At 39.0% G+C, this 19,410-nt stretch overlaps 1 protein-coding gene across 1 annotated transcript in view; it reads left to right on the top strand.

Moving 5' to 3' along the window:
• The window catches only part of LOC106082379 (xanthine dehydrogenase), a 34,931-nt gene extending 24,071 nt beyond the window's left edge, over positions 1-10,860 (top strand). The window contains exons 2-4 of the mRNA XM_013244847.2: positions 6,577-10,332; positions 10,397-10,564; positions 10,628-10,860. Of these exons, the coding sequence (XP_013100301.2) occupies positions 6,577-10,332; positions 10,397-10,564; positions 10,628-10,678 (3,975 nt within the window). The 3' untranslated portion in view covers positions 10,679-10,860. The remainder of the gene's footprint in view (positions 1-6,576; positions 10,333-10,396; positions 10,565-10,627) is intronic.
• Positions 10,861-19,410: the final 8,550 nt, after the last annotated feature.

Here is a 19,410-nt window from a genome sequence, read left to right as displayed (position 1 = left end):
TGGTTTTATTTAGTTTGTGCATTGATAATACTATGATATAAATGAATCCCAGATTTATACTCCTCATTTTCGTGTGAAATATATGTGAGGGGATATTAACAATAGTATCGATGCTGTCGATACTTATTATTAGAAATATCGAAAATATTGAATGTTGCGATTATCGATAGTTTGCCAGCCTTAGAATGTATGCTTATAAATCTAAGCTCTACGTTAACATTATTGTATTAGAATATTTTTTTATACATTTTTAAGGTTTTCAATCATTATCAACGGTTTGAAATTTGTATTTGGTAAACAATGAAAATCTGTGATGAGGTTTTTAATTTTGACCCACCAATCGAAAATAGTGAAAAACAAATCTTATCTACGACTGACGTGTTGAAATGGACCTTTCGGCAGTCTATACATGGCGCATTAATAAATGATTTTTTTAGAGCTTCTTAGCAACCAGCCTGAAATTGCATTTATATAAACTCGTATAGTAACTATACATAGGAAAGTAATGCCTATATGCTGTTTTGTAATTGTCATACAGCGCAATACAGTAATTTGAAAATGTTTATTAATCGAAAATATCAAGACGAATAATAATCTTTGGAAAATAATTGCTTTTATATACATTAGGTGACATACTCAGCTCAAAAAATACGTTTTAAAAAGCATCATTTTTGTATGATAAAGTTCTTTTCTAAAGTTCTTGGTTGCCAGAATTATAATGAGATAAAATTTATTGAGTAAAATCATATTCGTATTTCGTAACTGCCAGTTTTCGTAGCTGACACTACACCAAAAATTGTTTTGTAAATTGATTGTTCTTTAAATATTTTGAAGCCGGTGCTCAGAGGCTCAAAACTTTCCGAGCCAAATCCTCTTTATTTATTTAGTTTAGATTGTCTATATATTGTACAAAAAACCCTGGGTCAACTTTACTCCAAAAATGCATGGAAGATTTTAAGCTGCTTCCAAATCCTTTCAATTTAGTTCTATTCTGTCCCTATTCCAGACAAAAATACATATCCGCTTGGGATTTTTAAGCTAGGGCTCTTCCCACATTCTTGATTCCAAATTGTAATATTTGGGATCAAGAATGTGGGGATTTATTCGATCTCTACTTTAAAGTTCCACATTGTGCGAATTGACCTTCATGTCCGTTTGGGAGGTGTTTGAGGCGAGGAGGATTATATTTCAGATCAAGCACTAGTTACAAATAGCTTTTAGTTGATATCAAATTTTTTCAACCGGTCAACATGACTGTTTGTCGGTTTTTCGGAATTTGACGACCCTTAAATGTAGATACTAAATTCGTACTCAACTTTCCAAATCCTTACATTTGAAACCCACATTGTCCCGATCGCCCCAAATGTCCGCCGTGAGGTTTTTTTGATAATGGGTAGGCCCCCAATATTTACATTTTGATAACTTTCTCACTGTACAAATTTTTTACATTTCTGTCTGAGCAATAAGCCAAGCGGTTTTAGGTTAGGTTGAAAAGAGGGTGCAGATATTAATCCGCATCGGCTTGTTGGTCGCTCTAAAAACTATAAAGTAACCTCTAAAAAGAAATTTTAAATAATCAAAATTTATTGAAAATTATCCATTACCTGCTTAAAAACAATTGTTAAGTAAACTCGCAATGAGAACAATTAAATGCTTGGGCATTGTTCACAAATAAGTCTCTTTGGATTAAAGATTTTATTGTAATAAGGTTTATTTTTGGGGTTGGAAGGCTCCACAGCTACTTGTTCTCAAATATTAATATCAGATTGGCACTCTTCTCCCAAATACCTTTTATTACAACAGAATCCGAGCAGCAAGACCATCAGAGAAACAATCAGCGGTATTTTTCCCTTCCTTTCCTTCCTGGTAACATTTGTGAGGTACTATGCCATATAAAAACTTCCCTCCAAAGTGATGGCGCACTGAGGCACGCCGTTCGGACTCGGCTATAAAAATGAGGCCCCTTATCATTGAGCTTAAACTTGAGTCGGACAGCACTCATTGGTTTGTGAGAAGTTTGCCCCTGTTCCTTGGCGAACATAATTTGCAATTTCCATTTACCACTGTAAGGAGGCTTATCAAAACCAGTAAGGAAAGGCAAAAGTCGGGCGGTGCCGACTTTAAAATACACCTTCCCAATAAGTAGGTATAGGGTATCTGAATCAATTTTGATGGACCTCAGCGGATGTTTTCAGATAGGTTATTAAAAAATCCGTATCAAATTTTGAGCAAATATGTTCAAACCGTATTATACGGTTGACAAATGACAAAATTATTGCAAATTAGCCAAAATCTAACGAACATATATATGGGAACTACATCTAAATCTGAAACGATTTAGACCAAACTTCTTAGATATTTTGCTAGGCATGAAATTCACCAGTAATATTAAGAGTCATAAGAAAATCCTTTCTTTCCAATTTCAGGAGCACTTTATGGCAATATATCTCAAAATGATTTCGAGCAAACTTTCTTAGATGTAGTGGTAGTCGTCGAGCAAAGCGTTGTATAACATTTTGAGAATATTGGTCAATAAATGCGCTTGCATTTGCTCTAGAAGTAAAAATCGGGTAATACACATATATGACAGTCAAGGACGTACCCAAAGGGGGGGGGGGGGGGGGGGTGGGGGGGGGGTAACACACACCCCTCAAAATCATTTTTTAAAGACAAAATTTCTTAGAAATTTTTTCTAACGACAACATTTAAATAAAATTTTTCTAAAGACAAAATTTTTTCTAAACACTAGATTTTAAAGAATTTTTTTAAGGACTAAATTTCAGAGAAAAATTAAATTTGCGACACTACACTTTGCATAAACATTTTTAGTCTTTTTATTATGCTCATCTGTCACAAACAACATTTTCCTAAAATTTTTTCTATAGACAAATTTTAATAAATATTTTTAAAGACAACATTTTAACGCATTACGCCTGATCCTCGATTTCGCTGTCCGATTATGATGAAATTTTATATATTCATAATTTAGAGAATATTGACGTAGCAATTTTTTTAGAATATTTTGAATTTTAAAAATTTGTGGAAAAAAAAATTATTTTATAAGTCCCTACAAAAAAAAAAAAAAAATAATTTTCTTAATTTTTATGACCATTTACCGAAGAAATCAGGATTTAATGATTTTGACGTAAAATCGCTCCTACTTTCAAAAGAAGTAGGATTATAGCCATCAATTTATTTTTAAACCCACCACCGAAGGATGGGGGTATATTCATTTTGTCATTCCGTTTGCAACACATCGAAATATCCATTTCCGACCCTATAAAGTATATATATTCTTGATCATCGTAAAAATCTAAGACGATCAAGACATGTCCGTCCGTCTGGCTGTTGAAATCACGCTTCAGTCTTTAAAAATAGAGATATAGCTGAAATTTTGAAGATGGGCTATATCGGATTATATCTTAATATAACCCCCATATAGACCGATCCGCCGATTTAGGGTCTAAGGCCCACATTTATTATCCGATTTTGCTGAAATTTTGGACAGTGAGTTGTGTTAGGTCCCTCGACATCCTTTGTCAATTTCACTCAGATCGGTCCAGATTTGGATATAGCTGCCATATAGACCGATCTCTCGATTTAATATTTTGGGCCCATAAAAGGCGCATTTATTGTCCGATGATGCCGAAATTTGGGACAGAGAGTTAAGTTAAGCCGCTCCACATATTTCTGCAATTTGGTCTAGATCGATCAAGATTTGCATATAGCTGTCATATAGACCGATATCTCGATTTAAAGTCTTGGCCCCAAAAAAACGCATTTATAATCCGATTTATACGGTTTATTTTTAGATATAGCTACTAAAAAGACCAATATTTTGTTATACACAATTGAACATTGACTTGTACTTATTAGCATTTGGTCCAAAAAGGATCATATTTCGATGTAACTGCTATGGGACATACTGTATGCAATTTTCACTGAATTTTGATGAAAGGTGGTTTACATATATACCCGAGGTGGTGGGTATCCAAAGTTCGGCCCGGCCTTTTTACTTGTTTTTTTTTAACATTCACTATCAAACTTAGATATTCGCAAAGACAACCACACTTAAAAACTTTAACGTTTAAAGGCTCTGAAATATTAGGATCGGCCTATAAATAGTGTATTGGCAATCAGTACAAAATTCAGCTCTGACCTTATGACCAAATGTCACCGCCGATGGGTCAGTTTGTGAACCTGATAGCTATCACAATAAAAAAATTAAAAAAAATTAACAAGTAAGAGCATGCAAAGTTCGTACGGGCCGAATCTTATATACCCTCCACCAAGGATCGCATTTGTCGAGTTCTTTTCCCGGCATCTCTTCTTAGGCAAAAAAAAGATATAAGAAAAGATTTGCTCTGCTATTAGAGCGATATCAACATATGGTCCGGTTTGAACCACAATTAAATTATATATTGGAGACCTGTGTAAAATGTCAGCCAATTCGAATAAGAATTGCGCCCTTTAGGGGCTCAAGAAGTAAAATAGAAAGATCGATTTATATGGGAGCTGTATCGGGCTATAGACCGATTCGGACCACAATAAACACGTATGTTAAAGGTCAGGAGAGAATCCGTCGCAAAAAATTTCAGGCAAATCGGATAATAATTGCGACCTCTAGAAGCTCAAGAAGTCAAGATCCCAGATCCGTTTATATGGCTGCTATATCAGGTTATGAACCGATTTGAACCATACTTGGCACAGTTATTTGATATAATAATAAAATACGTCATGCAAAATTTCATTCCAATCGGATAAGAATTGCGCACTCTAGAGGCTCAAGAAGTCAAGACCCAAGATCGGTTTATATGGCAGCCATATCAAAACATGGACCGATATGGCCCATTTACAATACCAACCGACCTACCCTAATAAGAAGTATTTGTGCAAAATTTCAAGTGGCTAGCTTTACTCCTTCGGAAGTTAGCGTGCTTTCGACAGACAGACGGACGGACGGACATGGCTAGATCGACATAAAATGTCGCAACGATCAAGAATATATTAGAATATATATTATATATATTATATTATTAATATATATTAGAATATATATTAGTATACCCCCCATGCTATGGTGGAGGGTATATAAATGTTAGTGGCGTATCTTTACCAATTTCACAGTAACAGATGAATTTTGACAATTTTCGATTTTGAAAAAACCAAATTTTAAGAGAATCGGTTCATAAATGACGATTTTATTGCATTATTACTACAAATCGGAGGAACATATATATGGGAGCTACATCCAAATCTGAACAGATTTTTTCCCACAGACCAAATAACACGCCTTTACCAAATTTGAAGACGGTCGGTTGAAAATTGCGACCTGTTATTTGTACACAAATTAACATGGACAGACGGACAGACAGACGCATATAGCAAAATCGAATTAGAATGTGATTCAGAGTCGATCAGTATACTTATCAATGGATCTATCTCTCTTCCTTCTGGGCGTTACAAACAAATGCACTATGTTATAATACCCTGTACCACAGTAGCGGTGTAGGCTATAACAAACATATACTATAATAGCTACATTTTTAATACCAATGTTCCTTATAGTATAAATATAAACAGGAGTTCAATCGTAAATATCACGAAGTCCATTTGAAATCTCGCGTAACCTATTGCTAATGGGAGGCCAACAAAATTGCGTAACCTATTTAGCGGCCCCCCTTAAGCAATTGCGCCTAATGTTATCAAACGGTACACCTAAAATTTCATATAATCAGTTTTGCAATCATTTTTTAATGGGCTTCATCACTTGGTTGTGACGCCTTTAAATATTTTATCAGTTTTTGCTCCCAAATTCACATTTCAACCAATGGGCTCTTATGCTTAAGATCTCTGAAAGTAAACCAGTATTCTAGATAATAGAACCATAAAGAACAGTTAGGAAAATTTTAGGTGGCCTTCTTGATTCCCTGATCGAAAAGTGAAATTTTCAAACCGAACAGCACACAAACATATATACATAGTTAGATCGGAAAGTCAGTTTATATGGAAACTAATATAAAAATTATTCTGTATTGTCAAAGAATTAGTCGATATGTCATCCACGCTGCGGTGTTGAAGAGCAACATTAACATACAATGTATCCCATCTCTGATGATTGGTATAGAATAGTTGTTGTTGTTGTTGTTATAACCACATATTTGTATGAGGATGTAGCCATACCCGTCAAGCTCGTTGCCGTTCATAGAACCAATCACCGCGGAAACATTATGGGCATTGGTTATAAAAAGAGGCCAATTGTCATATCGAATATCATAGTCACTCAGTATTAACGCAAAAGTCAGTGCCGCTCGACCTCTTATTGAGACTTTCCACTCGATGCCTCTGATGTTCCGTGACTTCAGTTAAGCTACTCTATATACGTAGCAAAGAATCAGTTATTTACTTCCTAGTTAGGGCAGGGAACTTTTGAAAGGGAAATGGAATAAAATAATTGTTTTCCTCGGATATCTGGATTCCAAATACACCTCCGATATCTGAATTCCACATTTCAAAAATTATATTTAACTCTTTATAATGATTCAATTTCTTATTGGTTCCATTTCTTTATTGCAGGTGGTCGATCCAAACCCCGATCCAGAATGCACTCTGCTAACGTACTTGCGCGAGAAACTTCGGTTATGTGGCACCAAATTGGGTTGTGGCGAAGGTGGATGCGGTGCTTGCACCGTAATGATATCTCGCATGGATCGCCAAACGAATACCGTTAAACATTTGGCGGTAAATGCATGCCTAACACCCGTTTGCGCCATGCACGGACATGCTGTAACTACTGTGGAAGGTATTGGCAGCACTCGCACTAAACTCCATCCTGCTCAGGAGCGTATAGCCAAAGCCCATGGAAGTCAATGTGGCTTCTGTACACCTGGCATTGTAATGTCCATGTATACTTTGCTCAGAAATTCCTCTCAACCCTCAATGAAAGATTTAGAGGTAGCCTTCCAGGGTAACTTGTGCCGTTGTACAGGATATCGTCCAATTTTGGAAGGTTACAAGACCTTTACGCAAGAGTTTGCTTGTGCCATGGGAGATAAATGTTGCAAAGTGAATGGCACTAAATGTGGTGCAGACCAAAATGGCACTGCGTCCGATGATAAATTATTTGAAAAAAGTGAATTTGTTCCCCTTTATCCTAGCCAAGAGCCAATATTCCCCCCAGAACTGCAACTGAATAAACAATGGGATACTGAGTCGTTGACCTTCAAAAGTGAACGGGTAACTTGGTATAGACCATCCACATTGGAGGAATTGCTGAGACTGAAGGCGCAATTTCCTCAAGCCAAACTTGTGGTTGGCAACACCGAAGTGGGTGTAGAGGTGAAATTCAAACATTTCCTATATCCCGTCTTAATCAATCCCACTAAAGTGGCCCAAATGACCGAAGTGGTGGAGTCGCCTGAAAGTGTTTATTTCGGAGCCTCCGTCAGTTTAGTGGACATTGAGAAGTATTTACGTGAACGCATGGCCAAATTGCCCGAACATGAAGTTCGCTTCTTCCAATGTGCTGTGGACATGTTGCACTACTTTGCCGGCAAGCAAATCCGCAGTGTAGCCTCCCTGGGTGGCAACATTATGACTGGCAGTCCCATCTCCGACATGAATCCCGTGCTGATGGCTGGTTTGGTTAAATTGAAGGTGGCCAAGTTTGTTGGGGACAAAATTCAATACCGTGATGTCATTATGGACTCCAAATTCTTTACCGGATATCGTAGAAATGTCTTGGAACCCCAGGAAGTCTTGATGGGAATTCACTTCCCTAAGACTCTACCCAATCAGTATGTGGTAGCTTTCAAGCAAGCTCGTCGCCGCGATGATGACATTGCCATTGTCAATGCAGCTGTGGATGTCACCTTTGAGGGGAAAACGGATCGAGTGCAAAAAGTTTGTATGGCCTTTGGTGGCATGGCTCCCACCACCGTTATAGCGGTGCGTTCTTGTGAAATGATGGTACAACAGAAATGGAATCGTGTCCTAATGGAGCGGGTGATGGAGAATCTATGTGCCGAATTGCCTTTGGCTCCTTCGGCCCCAGGAGGTATGATTGCCTATCGTCGATCCCTGGTAGTAAGTCTTTTCTTCAAGGCCTATTTGAAAATAACACAACAACTCATGAGGGATGGGGTATTGCCCAAGGATTTCTTGGCCAAGGATGAGCTGAGTGGTGGCGAAGTTTTCCATACTCCGGTGTTGAAGAGCTCACAGCTATTTGAGAAGGTGGTGTCTACACAAGCCAACTGCGATCCTGTGGGTAGACCTCAAGTCCACGCCTCGGCTTACAAACAAGTTACCGGAGAGGCCATTTACTGCGATGATATACCCCGCACCGAGGGTGAATTATATTTGGCTCTAGTTTTAAGCACCAAAGCCCATGCCAAAATTCTTAACATCGACCCCTCGGAGGCTTTGGCTATGCCCGGAGTTCATGCCTTTTACTCGAGCAAAGACATAACAGCCCATCAGAATGAAGTGGGTCCTGTCTTCCACGATGAAGTGGTCTTTGCCACCGATGTTGTGCACTGTCAAGGACAAGTGGTGGGCGCAATTGTAGCCGATAACCAAGCCTTGGCCCAGAGGGCATCTCGCAAAGTTAAAGTGGAGTATGAGGACATAACACCAGCCATTATCACCATAGAACAGGCCATAGAACACAAATCCTACTTCCCTGGCTATCCTTGGACTGCCCAAACAGGCGACGTGGAGAAGGCATTTAAAGAAGCTGATCATATTCATGAGGGAACCTGCCGCATGGGCGGCCAGGAACATTTCTATTTAGAGACCCATGCCTCATTTGCCATGCCCAAAGATTCCGATGAAATCGAATTGTTCTCTTCCACTCAGCATCCTGCCGAGGTGCAGAAACTGGTGTCCCATGTGCTCTCTCTGCCAGCCCATAAGGTCGTGTGCCGCGCCAAGCGTTTGGGAGGAGGCTTTGGCGGCAAGGAATCTCGCTCCATCTCGGTGGCATTGCCCGTAGCCTTGGCCTGCTATCGTTTGAGAAGACCCATCCGATGCATGTTAGATCGCGATGAAGACATGATGATCACCGGCACCCGACATCCCTTCCTATTCAAATACAAAATCGGCTTCACCTCCGAGGGCCGTTTGACCGCTTTATATGTGGAATGCTACAACAATGCTGGTTGGTCTATGGATCTATCTTTCTCGGTTATGGAGAGAGCCATCTATCACATTGAGAACTGTTACAAAATTCCCAACATTAAAGCCATTGGCTGGGTGTGCAAAACCAACCTGCCCTCCAACACTGCTTTCCGTGGCTTTGGAGGACCCCAAGGCATGTTTGCCGCTGAGCATATCATACGTGACGTGGCTCGTATACTGAATAAGGATCTGCTGGATGTAATGAGACTCAACTTCTACAAACCTGGCGACAAGACTCACTACAACCAGACACTGGACAATTTCCCAATTGAAAGATGCTTCGAGGATTGCCTTAAACAGTCGAACTATCACAAGAAGAAGCAAGAAGTGCAAGAATTCAATCGCAATAATCGCTACCGCAAGCGTGGCATTACCGTCATCCCCACCAAATATGGTGTGGCTTTTGGTGTTAAGCACTTGAATCAGTCTGGAGCCTTAATACACATTTACACCGACGGCTCTGTGCTCTTGGCCCACGGTGGTGTAGAAATTGGCCAAGGTTTACATACCAAAATGATCCAATGTTGCGCCAGAGCTTTAGGAGTTCCCTTCGATTTGGTCCACATATCCGAGACGGCAACAGACAAGGTGCCCAATACCTCACCAACGGCAGCCAGTATGACATCCGATCTCAATGGAATGGCCATTTTGAATGCCTGTGAGAAATTGAATAAACGTCTGGAGCCCATAAAGAAAGCCAATCCCAAGGGAACTTGGCAAGAATGGATACAGCAGGCCTACTTGAACAGCATTAGTCTGTCGGCTACAGGTTACTACAACTTGGACACTGTGGACTATCATCCTGTGAATAATCCCAATTCTCAACTGTACAGTTATTTCACCAACGGTGTGGGCGTGACTGTTGTAGAGATTGACTGCTTGACTGGCGACCATCAAGTCATAAGCACCGACATTGTCATGGACATTGGCTCGTCATTGAATCCAGCCATAGATATTGGCCAAATTGAGGGTGCCTACATGCAGGGCTATGGTCTATTTACCCTGGAAGAAATGGTTTACTCGCCTCAAGGCATGGTCTATTCTCGAGGACCTGGTATGTACAAAATACCTGGATTCGCTGATATCCCCGGAGAATTCAATGTAACCCTATTGACGGGAGCTCCCAATCCCAGAGCTGTATATTCATCGAAGGTAAATTTTCTAAATCAAAAGATTCTCGTTAAGGTTTCTTACAAAGTTTTTCATTCTCCTTTAGGCCGTTGGCGAGCCACCCCTATTTATTGGCAGTGCCGCTTACTTTGCCATCATGGATGCCATTGCCGATGCTCGCAAAGCGAATGGTTGCAGTAAAGACTTTCATTTGGAATCGCCTGCCACTGGAGCCCGCATTCGCATGGCTTGCCAAGATAATTTGACTAAATTGGTATGAAGAAAAAAGTCGTTGTTTTTTTCCTCCTTATATTTTTTCAATTTTAATTTCTTTTAGATTGATATACCTGCTCCCGGTTCATATACTCCTTGGAATGTTGTGCCATAAACTATAACGTGACAACACACACTTTGTTCCTTAAATTCCTGGGCTTGGCCAGCATTTAATGTTAAATTGTATCCCATATATATAAAACAATATTATTGTATAGAAACATTTGTATATTTTAGGAATTCTATTAAAATTAAATAACAAATATTTAATAAATGGATATTAAATATCTATCACAATTTCTAGTAACAATGTCCAATTAATTTTAGGAAAATTTATAGATTCGTATTTTTGAACAATGATTAAGACGGGATACCAATCAAAATATTTATAATTCATTTTAGATGTAGGTTAGGTTAGGTTTAAGTGGCAGTCTGCAATCAGTCTCACATAGACATTTTCGTCCATTGTGATACCACAGGAACAGAAGAAGGAAGATGCCCTCTAGTTCGTCCCGTTGAACCATCCAAATCGCTTTAAAAAGCCCAATAACTTGTGAAAGTTCTCAAGGTTCTCAAAGAAATGAGAACCTAAAGTGGAACTCCTTTTAACTGCTAGTGCGGGTCACACTCACAGAAGGTGTTCTATAGTCTCTTCTTCTTTGATGTCCTCACAGCTTCTGTAAAAGTAGTTGCTGGCAACCTTCAGTATGTCAGCATGATTTCCCATTAGACAGTGACCTGTCATGACGGACACAATGACTGAGACGTCTGTTCTAGCCAATAACAGCAAAGTGGTAGACCTCTTTAAGTCCACATGAAATGCTCACAGCCCCCATTCCGCTAAAAATTTACATAAAATCATTATTTATTTTTTTGATAATTCTACACTTATTATTGGGTTGCCCAAAAAGTAATTGCGGATTTTTCATATAGTCGGCGTTGACAAATTTTTTCAACGGCTTGTGACTCTGTAATTGCATTCTTTCTTCTGTCAGTTATCAGCTATTACTTTTAGCTTGCTTTAGAAAAAGTGCGCGAAATTTTGTTTACATTGGCGTCAATTTCAATATGGAGCCCACAAAGGAGCTTTTCGACATATTTTACTTTATTATTTCCGTAAAGAAAAAAAAAACGCGGAGCAGGTTGCTAAAAAGTTACAAGATGTGTATGGTGATAAAGCCTTAAAAGGAAGCCAGTGTCAAAATTGGTTTCACTAATTCCGTTCTGGAGATTTTTCACTTAAAGATGAGCCACGTTCAGGTCGGCCAAATGAAGTTGATGATGACCAAATCAAAGCATTAATCGAATTGGATCGTCATGTAACTGATCGTGAGATAGGAGAGAAGTTAAATTTACCAAAATCAACCGTTCATTATCACATAAAAAGTATTGGACTGGTGAAAAAGCTTGATATTTGGGTACCACATGTATTGAAAGAAATTCATTTAACAAACCGAATCAACGCTTGTGATATGCACCTTAAACGCAATGAATTCGATCCGTTTTTAAAACGAATCATAACTGGAGATGAAAAATGGATTGTTTACAACAACGTTAGTCGAAAACGATCATGGTCCAAGCATGGTGAACCAGCTCAAACCACATCAAAGGCTGATATCCACCAAAAGAAGGTTATGCTGTCTGTTTGGTGGGATTGGAAGGGTGTGGTATTTTTTGAGCTGCTTCCAAGGAACCAAACGATTAATTCGGATGTTTACTGTCAACAATTGGACAAATTGAATACAGCCATCAAGGAGAAGCGACCAGAATTGGTCAATCGTAAAGATGTCATATTCCACCAGGACAACGCTAGACCGCACACATCTTTGGTCACTCGCCAAAAACTGAGTGAGCTTGGCTGGGAACCCACCACCTCGTGTATATATGTAAACCACCTCATAATCCGCCTTAAAATACATAATTTGTGCCCTCATTGCACTCATACATAATTTGTGCCCTCATTGGTCTATTATGTTCAATTTTGGAGAACAAAAAATTGTCCTTTTATAGGCCCAAAACCATAAATCGAGAGATCGGTCTATATGGAAGTTATATCCAAATCTGAACCGATCTGGACCAATTTGCAGAAAGTTGTCGAAGAGCCTAACGCAACTCAATTTAAAGAAGAATGTTGAAGGACTTAACACAACTCACTGTCCCAAATTTCGGCGAAATCGGACAAAAAATGCGCCTTTTATGGGCCAAGACTTTAAATCAAGAGATCGGTCTAATGGCAGCTATATCCAAATCAGGACTGATCTGGGCCATATTACAGAAAGATGCCGAGGGGTCTTACTTAACCCACTGTTCCAAATTTCAGCGACATCGGACAAAAAATGCGCCTTTAATGGGTGCGCTATATCGAGAGATCGGTCTATATGGCAGCTATATCCAAAGCTGAATCGGTCTGGGCCATATTGCAGAAAGATGTCGAGGGGCCCAATTTAATTCACTGGCCTAAATTTCAGCAACATTGCCTTTTATGGGCCCAAAACCTTAAGTCGAGAGATCGGTCTATATGGCAGCTATATCCAAATCTCTACCGATCTAGGCCAAATTGAAGAAGGTGGTTGAAGGGCCTAACACAACTCACTGTCCCAAATTTTGGCGAAATCGGACAATAAATGCGCCTTTTATGAGCCCAAGACCTCAAATCGAGATATTGGTCTATATGGCAGCTATATCCAAATCTGGACCGATCGGAGCCAAATTGACTGACCAAATTGTCGACTGACTTAACGAAACTCACTGTCCCAAATTTCAGCACAATCGGATAATAAATGTGGCTTTTATGGGCTTAAGACCCAAAAACGGCGGATCGATCTATATGGGGGCTTTATCAAGATATAGTCCGATATATATCAAGATATATTTCGAACTTTACATGCTAATGGCCAAAAAAGAATCTGTGCAAAGTTTCAGCTCAATATCTCTATTTTTAAAGGCTGTAGCGTGTTTTCAACAGGCAGACGGACAGACGGATGGACATGGCTAGATCGTCTTAGATTTTTAAGCTGATCAAGAGTATATATACTTTATAGGGTCGGAAATTGATATTTCGATGAGTTGCAAACGGAATGACAAAATGAATATACCCCCGTCTTTCGGTGCTGAGTATAAAAACTCCTTTATAGCATGGAACGGTCTAATGTCAAGATCGGATAATCTTTAAACATTTACTTTTCACACGCTCCCAAAAGTATGTTTCAATAATATAATGATTTTTTTAAATTAACAATTGCCAACCAAAGTAAACTACGATACAGTTTATGCTACTTATACCTAGGCGTCGCTAGTATTAAAATATTTCATGCTTTCAATTATATGGATTGTTTAATTGCCAGCCTGGCGGATTCGGATAAATAAAACGCTCTTCCCGCTTACTACTTCAAGTTTGGCAGCACATATCTGAAATAATTAAATAATAATCAAAAATGTTGTTTGTTTGGTTGAACAAACAAAATTAGTCATTTTAATATGATATTAGTTCATAAATGTGATTTTATTAAAATACTAAGCAATTTTGCCATTCCAGACCGTTTAGTCTTTGAACAGGTTAGGTTACGTTAGGTTGAAAAGAAGGTGGGGATATTAATCCGCTCCATGCCACTATGGACATACACCTAAGCCAGTAATCGGCTGGTTTTCCGCTCTAAAAACTATAAAGTAACCTTGAAAGAAATATTTTCCCCATTAGGTTAGGTTAGGTTGAAAAGAGGGTACAGGGTGTAAGACCCGAAATCCGGGCAATGAAAAAGGAAATGCTCCAACGTCTCATCATCATCCCCGCATGTCCTACACATGCTATCACTTGCCACACCGATTTTACATAAATGAGCTCGTAGTCCTGTGTCCCGTCATGATACCAATACGTATACTGATCTCCTTCTTACTTCCTCGTCTTCTTCTGGATCTACCCGTAGGATTATTCCCCATTAAGATCTGTACACTTTTGTATGCGTTTGAACCAATTATCGAAGCACTTTTCCCACTCTGATTGAGATATCTCAAAAACATGCATTCTGGAGGCGTCAAACGCTTTTTCTGGTGTTGAAAAACGTTAACCTCTGATTTTACTTTTTTACGTACTGGAATAAAAAGAAGTCCTTCGGTGCCAAGTCAGGGCTATACGGCGGATGACTCATCAAATCGATGTTTTGAGTGCACGAAAATGCAGTTGTTTCGTATTTTTGGAGCATTTCTTTCGATCAATTGTGAAGGATCGAATACGAACAAATTTTTTTGACGGTCAAATGTTTATGCAATGTTGAATGTATGCTGGTCCCACCAATGCCTAAAGTTGTCTCAATCTCACGATAGGTCACATGACGATCTTGCAATATCAGTTGGCGCACAGCATCAATGGTTTTTGGAACAACAACTGATTTTGGACGACCTTAGCTAAATTCCTCTTGGAATGAACTACGACCTCGGTTGAATTCACCATACCAGCGATAGACACTGGTCCTTGATGGAGCTTCATCGCCAAAAATTGAATTAAGTTCATCGGTGCACTGTTGTTGAGCTAATCCACGTCGAAATCTGTAAAAAATAATCGCACGAAAATGTTCATGAATTAATTCCATTTGTTGGGCGAGATGAATCTTTTAAGTTACTTTAAACAAAACAAATAGCGCTCGTATGTGTAAAACGTTCTGAGTACGTATAACCTCAAAAATTTCAAGCTTACGATAGAGCTCTCAGTTGACAGATTGCAGTACAAGGAGTGTCCAATCCCGAAATATAGAAGGCGGCCTCTTACCAAAAGCTATACTGACCTCCTTCTTACTTCCTTTCAATAATAGTTTGGTCCTCTTACGTTCCGGATCACCCCATATGATTTTCGTCGCCCTACCGACTGTTTCGCTGTTCCACAGTGTTCTTCGGCCACACCCTTAACTCGGACTGCGTCAATCCGAAAGGCTTCGGTTTAACCAAGTTTATTGACGGCAGTCTTCATCACCTTCACCGCCAAATCGTCTACCCTTTCATTCCCCCTTACTCCGTTATGGCCCGGCACCCAAACGATGCGGATTTTGCCATCCTCAGAGAAGGCGTTAATCTTCTCCTTACACTGCCAGGCTTTTCGTGACCTTACCATCCTGGTTGTTATTACCCTAATAGCCATTTTACTCTCCGTAAAGATGTTCACACTCGACGTCCTCGCGTTAGCACCACACCACATCACGCATTCTATAATCGCCCGGATCTCCTCCTGCAGGACCGTATTATTGTGAGGCAGTCTACAACAGATCTCAGTCCTTCAGTTCTCAATGTAGACCCCCCAGGCCCACTTTGTTCTCTAGCTTTGATCCATCTGTGTAACATGATCTTCCAGATAGCATTTCCATCAGTCTAAGGCTGCGCCGCTGGCAGCAATGCCTTGCACTCGACCACAAGCGTCGTCTTAGGTAACCCCCTCAAGTGTCGTCTCAGCAGTGCCTTGTACTCCGATCGGAAACCTCTTCCCTTCCTTGCAGGTTTCATATCGTCGCCTCGATTATACCGTGGTGGTATGAGCTGCTCCCAAACTCAATCCATACTCCCATCGCCTTAGTCTCATAGCCGCAGTGGCTGACTTACATTTAATCTGTATGTCAATGGGTCGGATATCTAGAATAGTCTTCAGTGCCTACCTATACCAATGTTCTGCCTATACCAAGACAATATATTATCTGAACCTGCTGCATGGTCTTTATGTTGCACTTTTTCTCCACGCTGCTGTAGAACCAGAGGACTATTCTCGGATTTAGGCCCCATTTCGAGCCTACGGCCCGTCTACATAGTGTCCAATATTTGTGAGCCTTCTCAGTACGCTCCTGAATGTGACACTTCCAATTATGTTTCCTATCCAAGATCACTCCTAGGTATTTGACCTTGTCAGATATCGAAATTGTCTTATTGAGGAAACGCGGTGCGTCAAATTGGCCCGCCCTCGTCTTCCACGTGAACAGGCATATTTCAGTCTTCTCAGGGTTAACTTGGGAGCCCTGGTTCTAGCCCAGTCATATGCCACATGCAAGACCCTTTCGATCCTTCTGTATAGCTGGTTCGGATCCTTACCCCAAAGAAGTATTATAACATCGTCTGTATAGCAGACGGGTTCAAATCCCTTCACCGTCAGCATCCGTAATAGGTCATTTATGTTGGGCACCGAAAAGAATGGCGATAGAATGCCCCCTGTGGCATGCCTTGTGCCACAATCCCTTTATATTCATGTCATGGTACCTTCAATTTATCCACCTGTTCCTTAGGATATGGTTTAACCAGTCTCTAAGGACCGGGTCTACCTGATACTGGTCTAAGAATTGGACCAGTTAAACACTTCCTCACATTGTTAAACACCTCCTCAATGTCAATGCACGCCGCCAATGTGAAGGAATCGAAGGATTCTTCTATTTTATGTACAACCTCGTGTTTGGCAGTCTCCACGGACCATCCCTTGACATAGGCATGCTGTTTGTGTTTGAGCAGTTCGCTGGATGTCCTACTCTTTGTCATGATATCCGCAATACGTTCCATGGTTTTGAGTTGAAAAGACGTCCCATCAGGGACGTAGCCTAGGGGGGCCCTCGGGCCCCCGACCCTCCCCCACCAAAATGATTTTGTCTGAAGAAAAAATTTAAATTAAATTTATTCTAAACACAAAATAAATTAATAATATTCTACAAAAACAACATTTTGCTGAGTCCAGGGCCGACTTAAAGTTATTTTTCTTAAGAAAAAAATTATAATGAAATTTTTAGTTAAAACAAACAAACTGGATCCCCCATAGGATTTTTGCGGTCGGTAGGACGGCGAATTCCTAACTTAAAATTTTCTTTTTAGAGGTTAGATTATAGTTTTTAGAGTGCACAACAAGCCGATTTCTGGCTTAGGTGTATATCCATAGTAGCATGGGGCGGATTAATATTTGCACCCTCTTTTCAACCTAACCTAAAACAAACTTTTAATGAAATTTTTCTAAAGACAAAATTTTAGCGTAACATTCTCCAATGACAAAACTTCAGCACGGGCCGGACCTTTCTTATTAAGCCAACATTTTTTTAAAATTTTTCTTCAGACAATATTTTTATTAATATTCTTTCTAAAGACTAAATTTTAATAAATTTTTTAAGGACAAAATTTCAGTGAATACACTCTGAAGACAACTTAAGCTCGATATTATTATTGTTATCTTTTAAAGTCGATATTTTTATTAAGCCAAAATTGTGCAACGCTACATTAGGCATAAAAGTCATTTTATTATGCTCAAAATTGCACCAAGCATTATATACCTAAATTTTTTCTATTAATTAATTTCAATAAATATTTTTACAGACAAAATTTTAACCCATTACGCCTGACCCTCGATTCCGTTGTCTTTATATTTATAATTAAAGAATTTATATTAACGTAGCAATTTTTTAGAATATTTAGAATTTTAAAAATTAAAAAAAAAAACTTTTTATTTCCTAAGCCGCTTCAACGAAAAAATCATTTTCTTTATATTTTTGACCATTTAGGGAAGAAAGGTGGATTTAATGATTTTGGCATTAAACAGCAACTGTTGTCAAAAGAAGTAGGATTATTACCCTAACTCCCATAAATTTATTTATTTAATATAGAAACCATCAAATGCAACAAGTCATTTAAATGGATTCCAGAAATCTCACTGCTAAGAATTTAAGAAATTTTTTGTTTGATTTGAGGGATATAAAAAATTTTCGACACGAAAATTTTCCCCCAAAACATGACGGGAAAAATCGTTGTAACTGGTTTCAGTCGTGCACTTTACGCCAATCCAAATTTCATTACGATACCTCTTTCCTAACTCGAGCTAGAATTTTTCTAAGGTAGCTCTCTTCGCGGGTATTTTTCGTCGTTAATGGGTTAATGCAATTTATTTGAAAGACCGAATCGCAATGTAAATTTTTCAAAAGATAAAATTTTTGTGAAAATTTAGATTTATTTTTTTATGTGTGTAAAAAAGTTTCTTTAAGCCAAAATTTGCAAAAAAAAAAATTTATAAAAATTGTTCCGAAAGACAAGCAGTTAATAAAAAATTTTGTATGACATAATTGTATATGCATTTTCTCTTAATTTTCGTTTTATTTTAATTGATATTTTATCTGTAGAAAAATATTATTTAAAACATTTTTCCAAAGAATAATTAGTAACTGTTTGTTTTGTTTCTCTTTCGAGACGAGCTCACTGATCGAAGATTATGGCAATGGAAAAGCAAAGCCAGAGATCACAAAACACCCCAACCACTATGGGACGCGTTTCGTCATTTGGTTAGAATAGCTCATCGGTCATATTAAGAGAGGAGGCTTTAAGGGCCATACATTGGTAGGTAGTACTTATGCCGTACATGCCGCCGATGTAAGCCAGACACTTAGAAGTCTGGCACCTTTCATACTAGTCTGACACTTTCACTATAAAACTAAGATATTCGCAAAGACAACCAAACTTTGAAGGCTTTGAAAGATTTGGATCGGCCTATTAATAGTGTGTTGGCAATCAGAGCAAAATTCAGCTCTGCCTTTATGACCAAATGTCACCGCCGATGGGTCAGTCCTAGGGACTAGAATCTTCAAAAAAAAAAAAACAGGTAAAAAGGCGTTAAGTTCGGCCGGACCGAACTTTGGATACCCACCACCTCGGGTATATAGGTAAACCACCTTTCGTCAAAATTCGGCAAATAATGCATACTTTATACCCCATAGCAGCTGTATCGAAATATGTTCCGATTTGGACCAAATACTTATAAGTACAAATCATTATTCACTTGTATATAATAAAATATTGGTATTTTAAGTAGCTATATCTAAAAATTAACCGATCTGAACCAAAATCTGGACCGAT

This window comes from Stomoxys calcitrans, chromosome 2 (genome assembly GCF_963082655.1).
Source record: "Stomoxys calcitrans chromosome 2, idStoCalc2.1, whole genome shotgun sequence".
Taxonomy (NCBI): domain Eukaryota; kingdom Metazoa; phylum Arthropoda; class Insecta; order Diptera; family Muscidae; genus Stomoxys; species Stomoxys calcitrans.
This window is presented reverse-complemented; position numbering and strand designations above follow the sequence as displayed.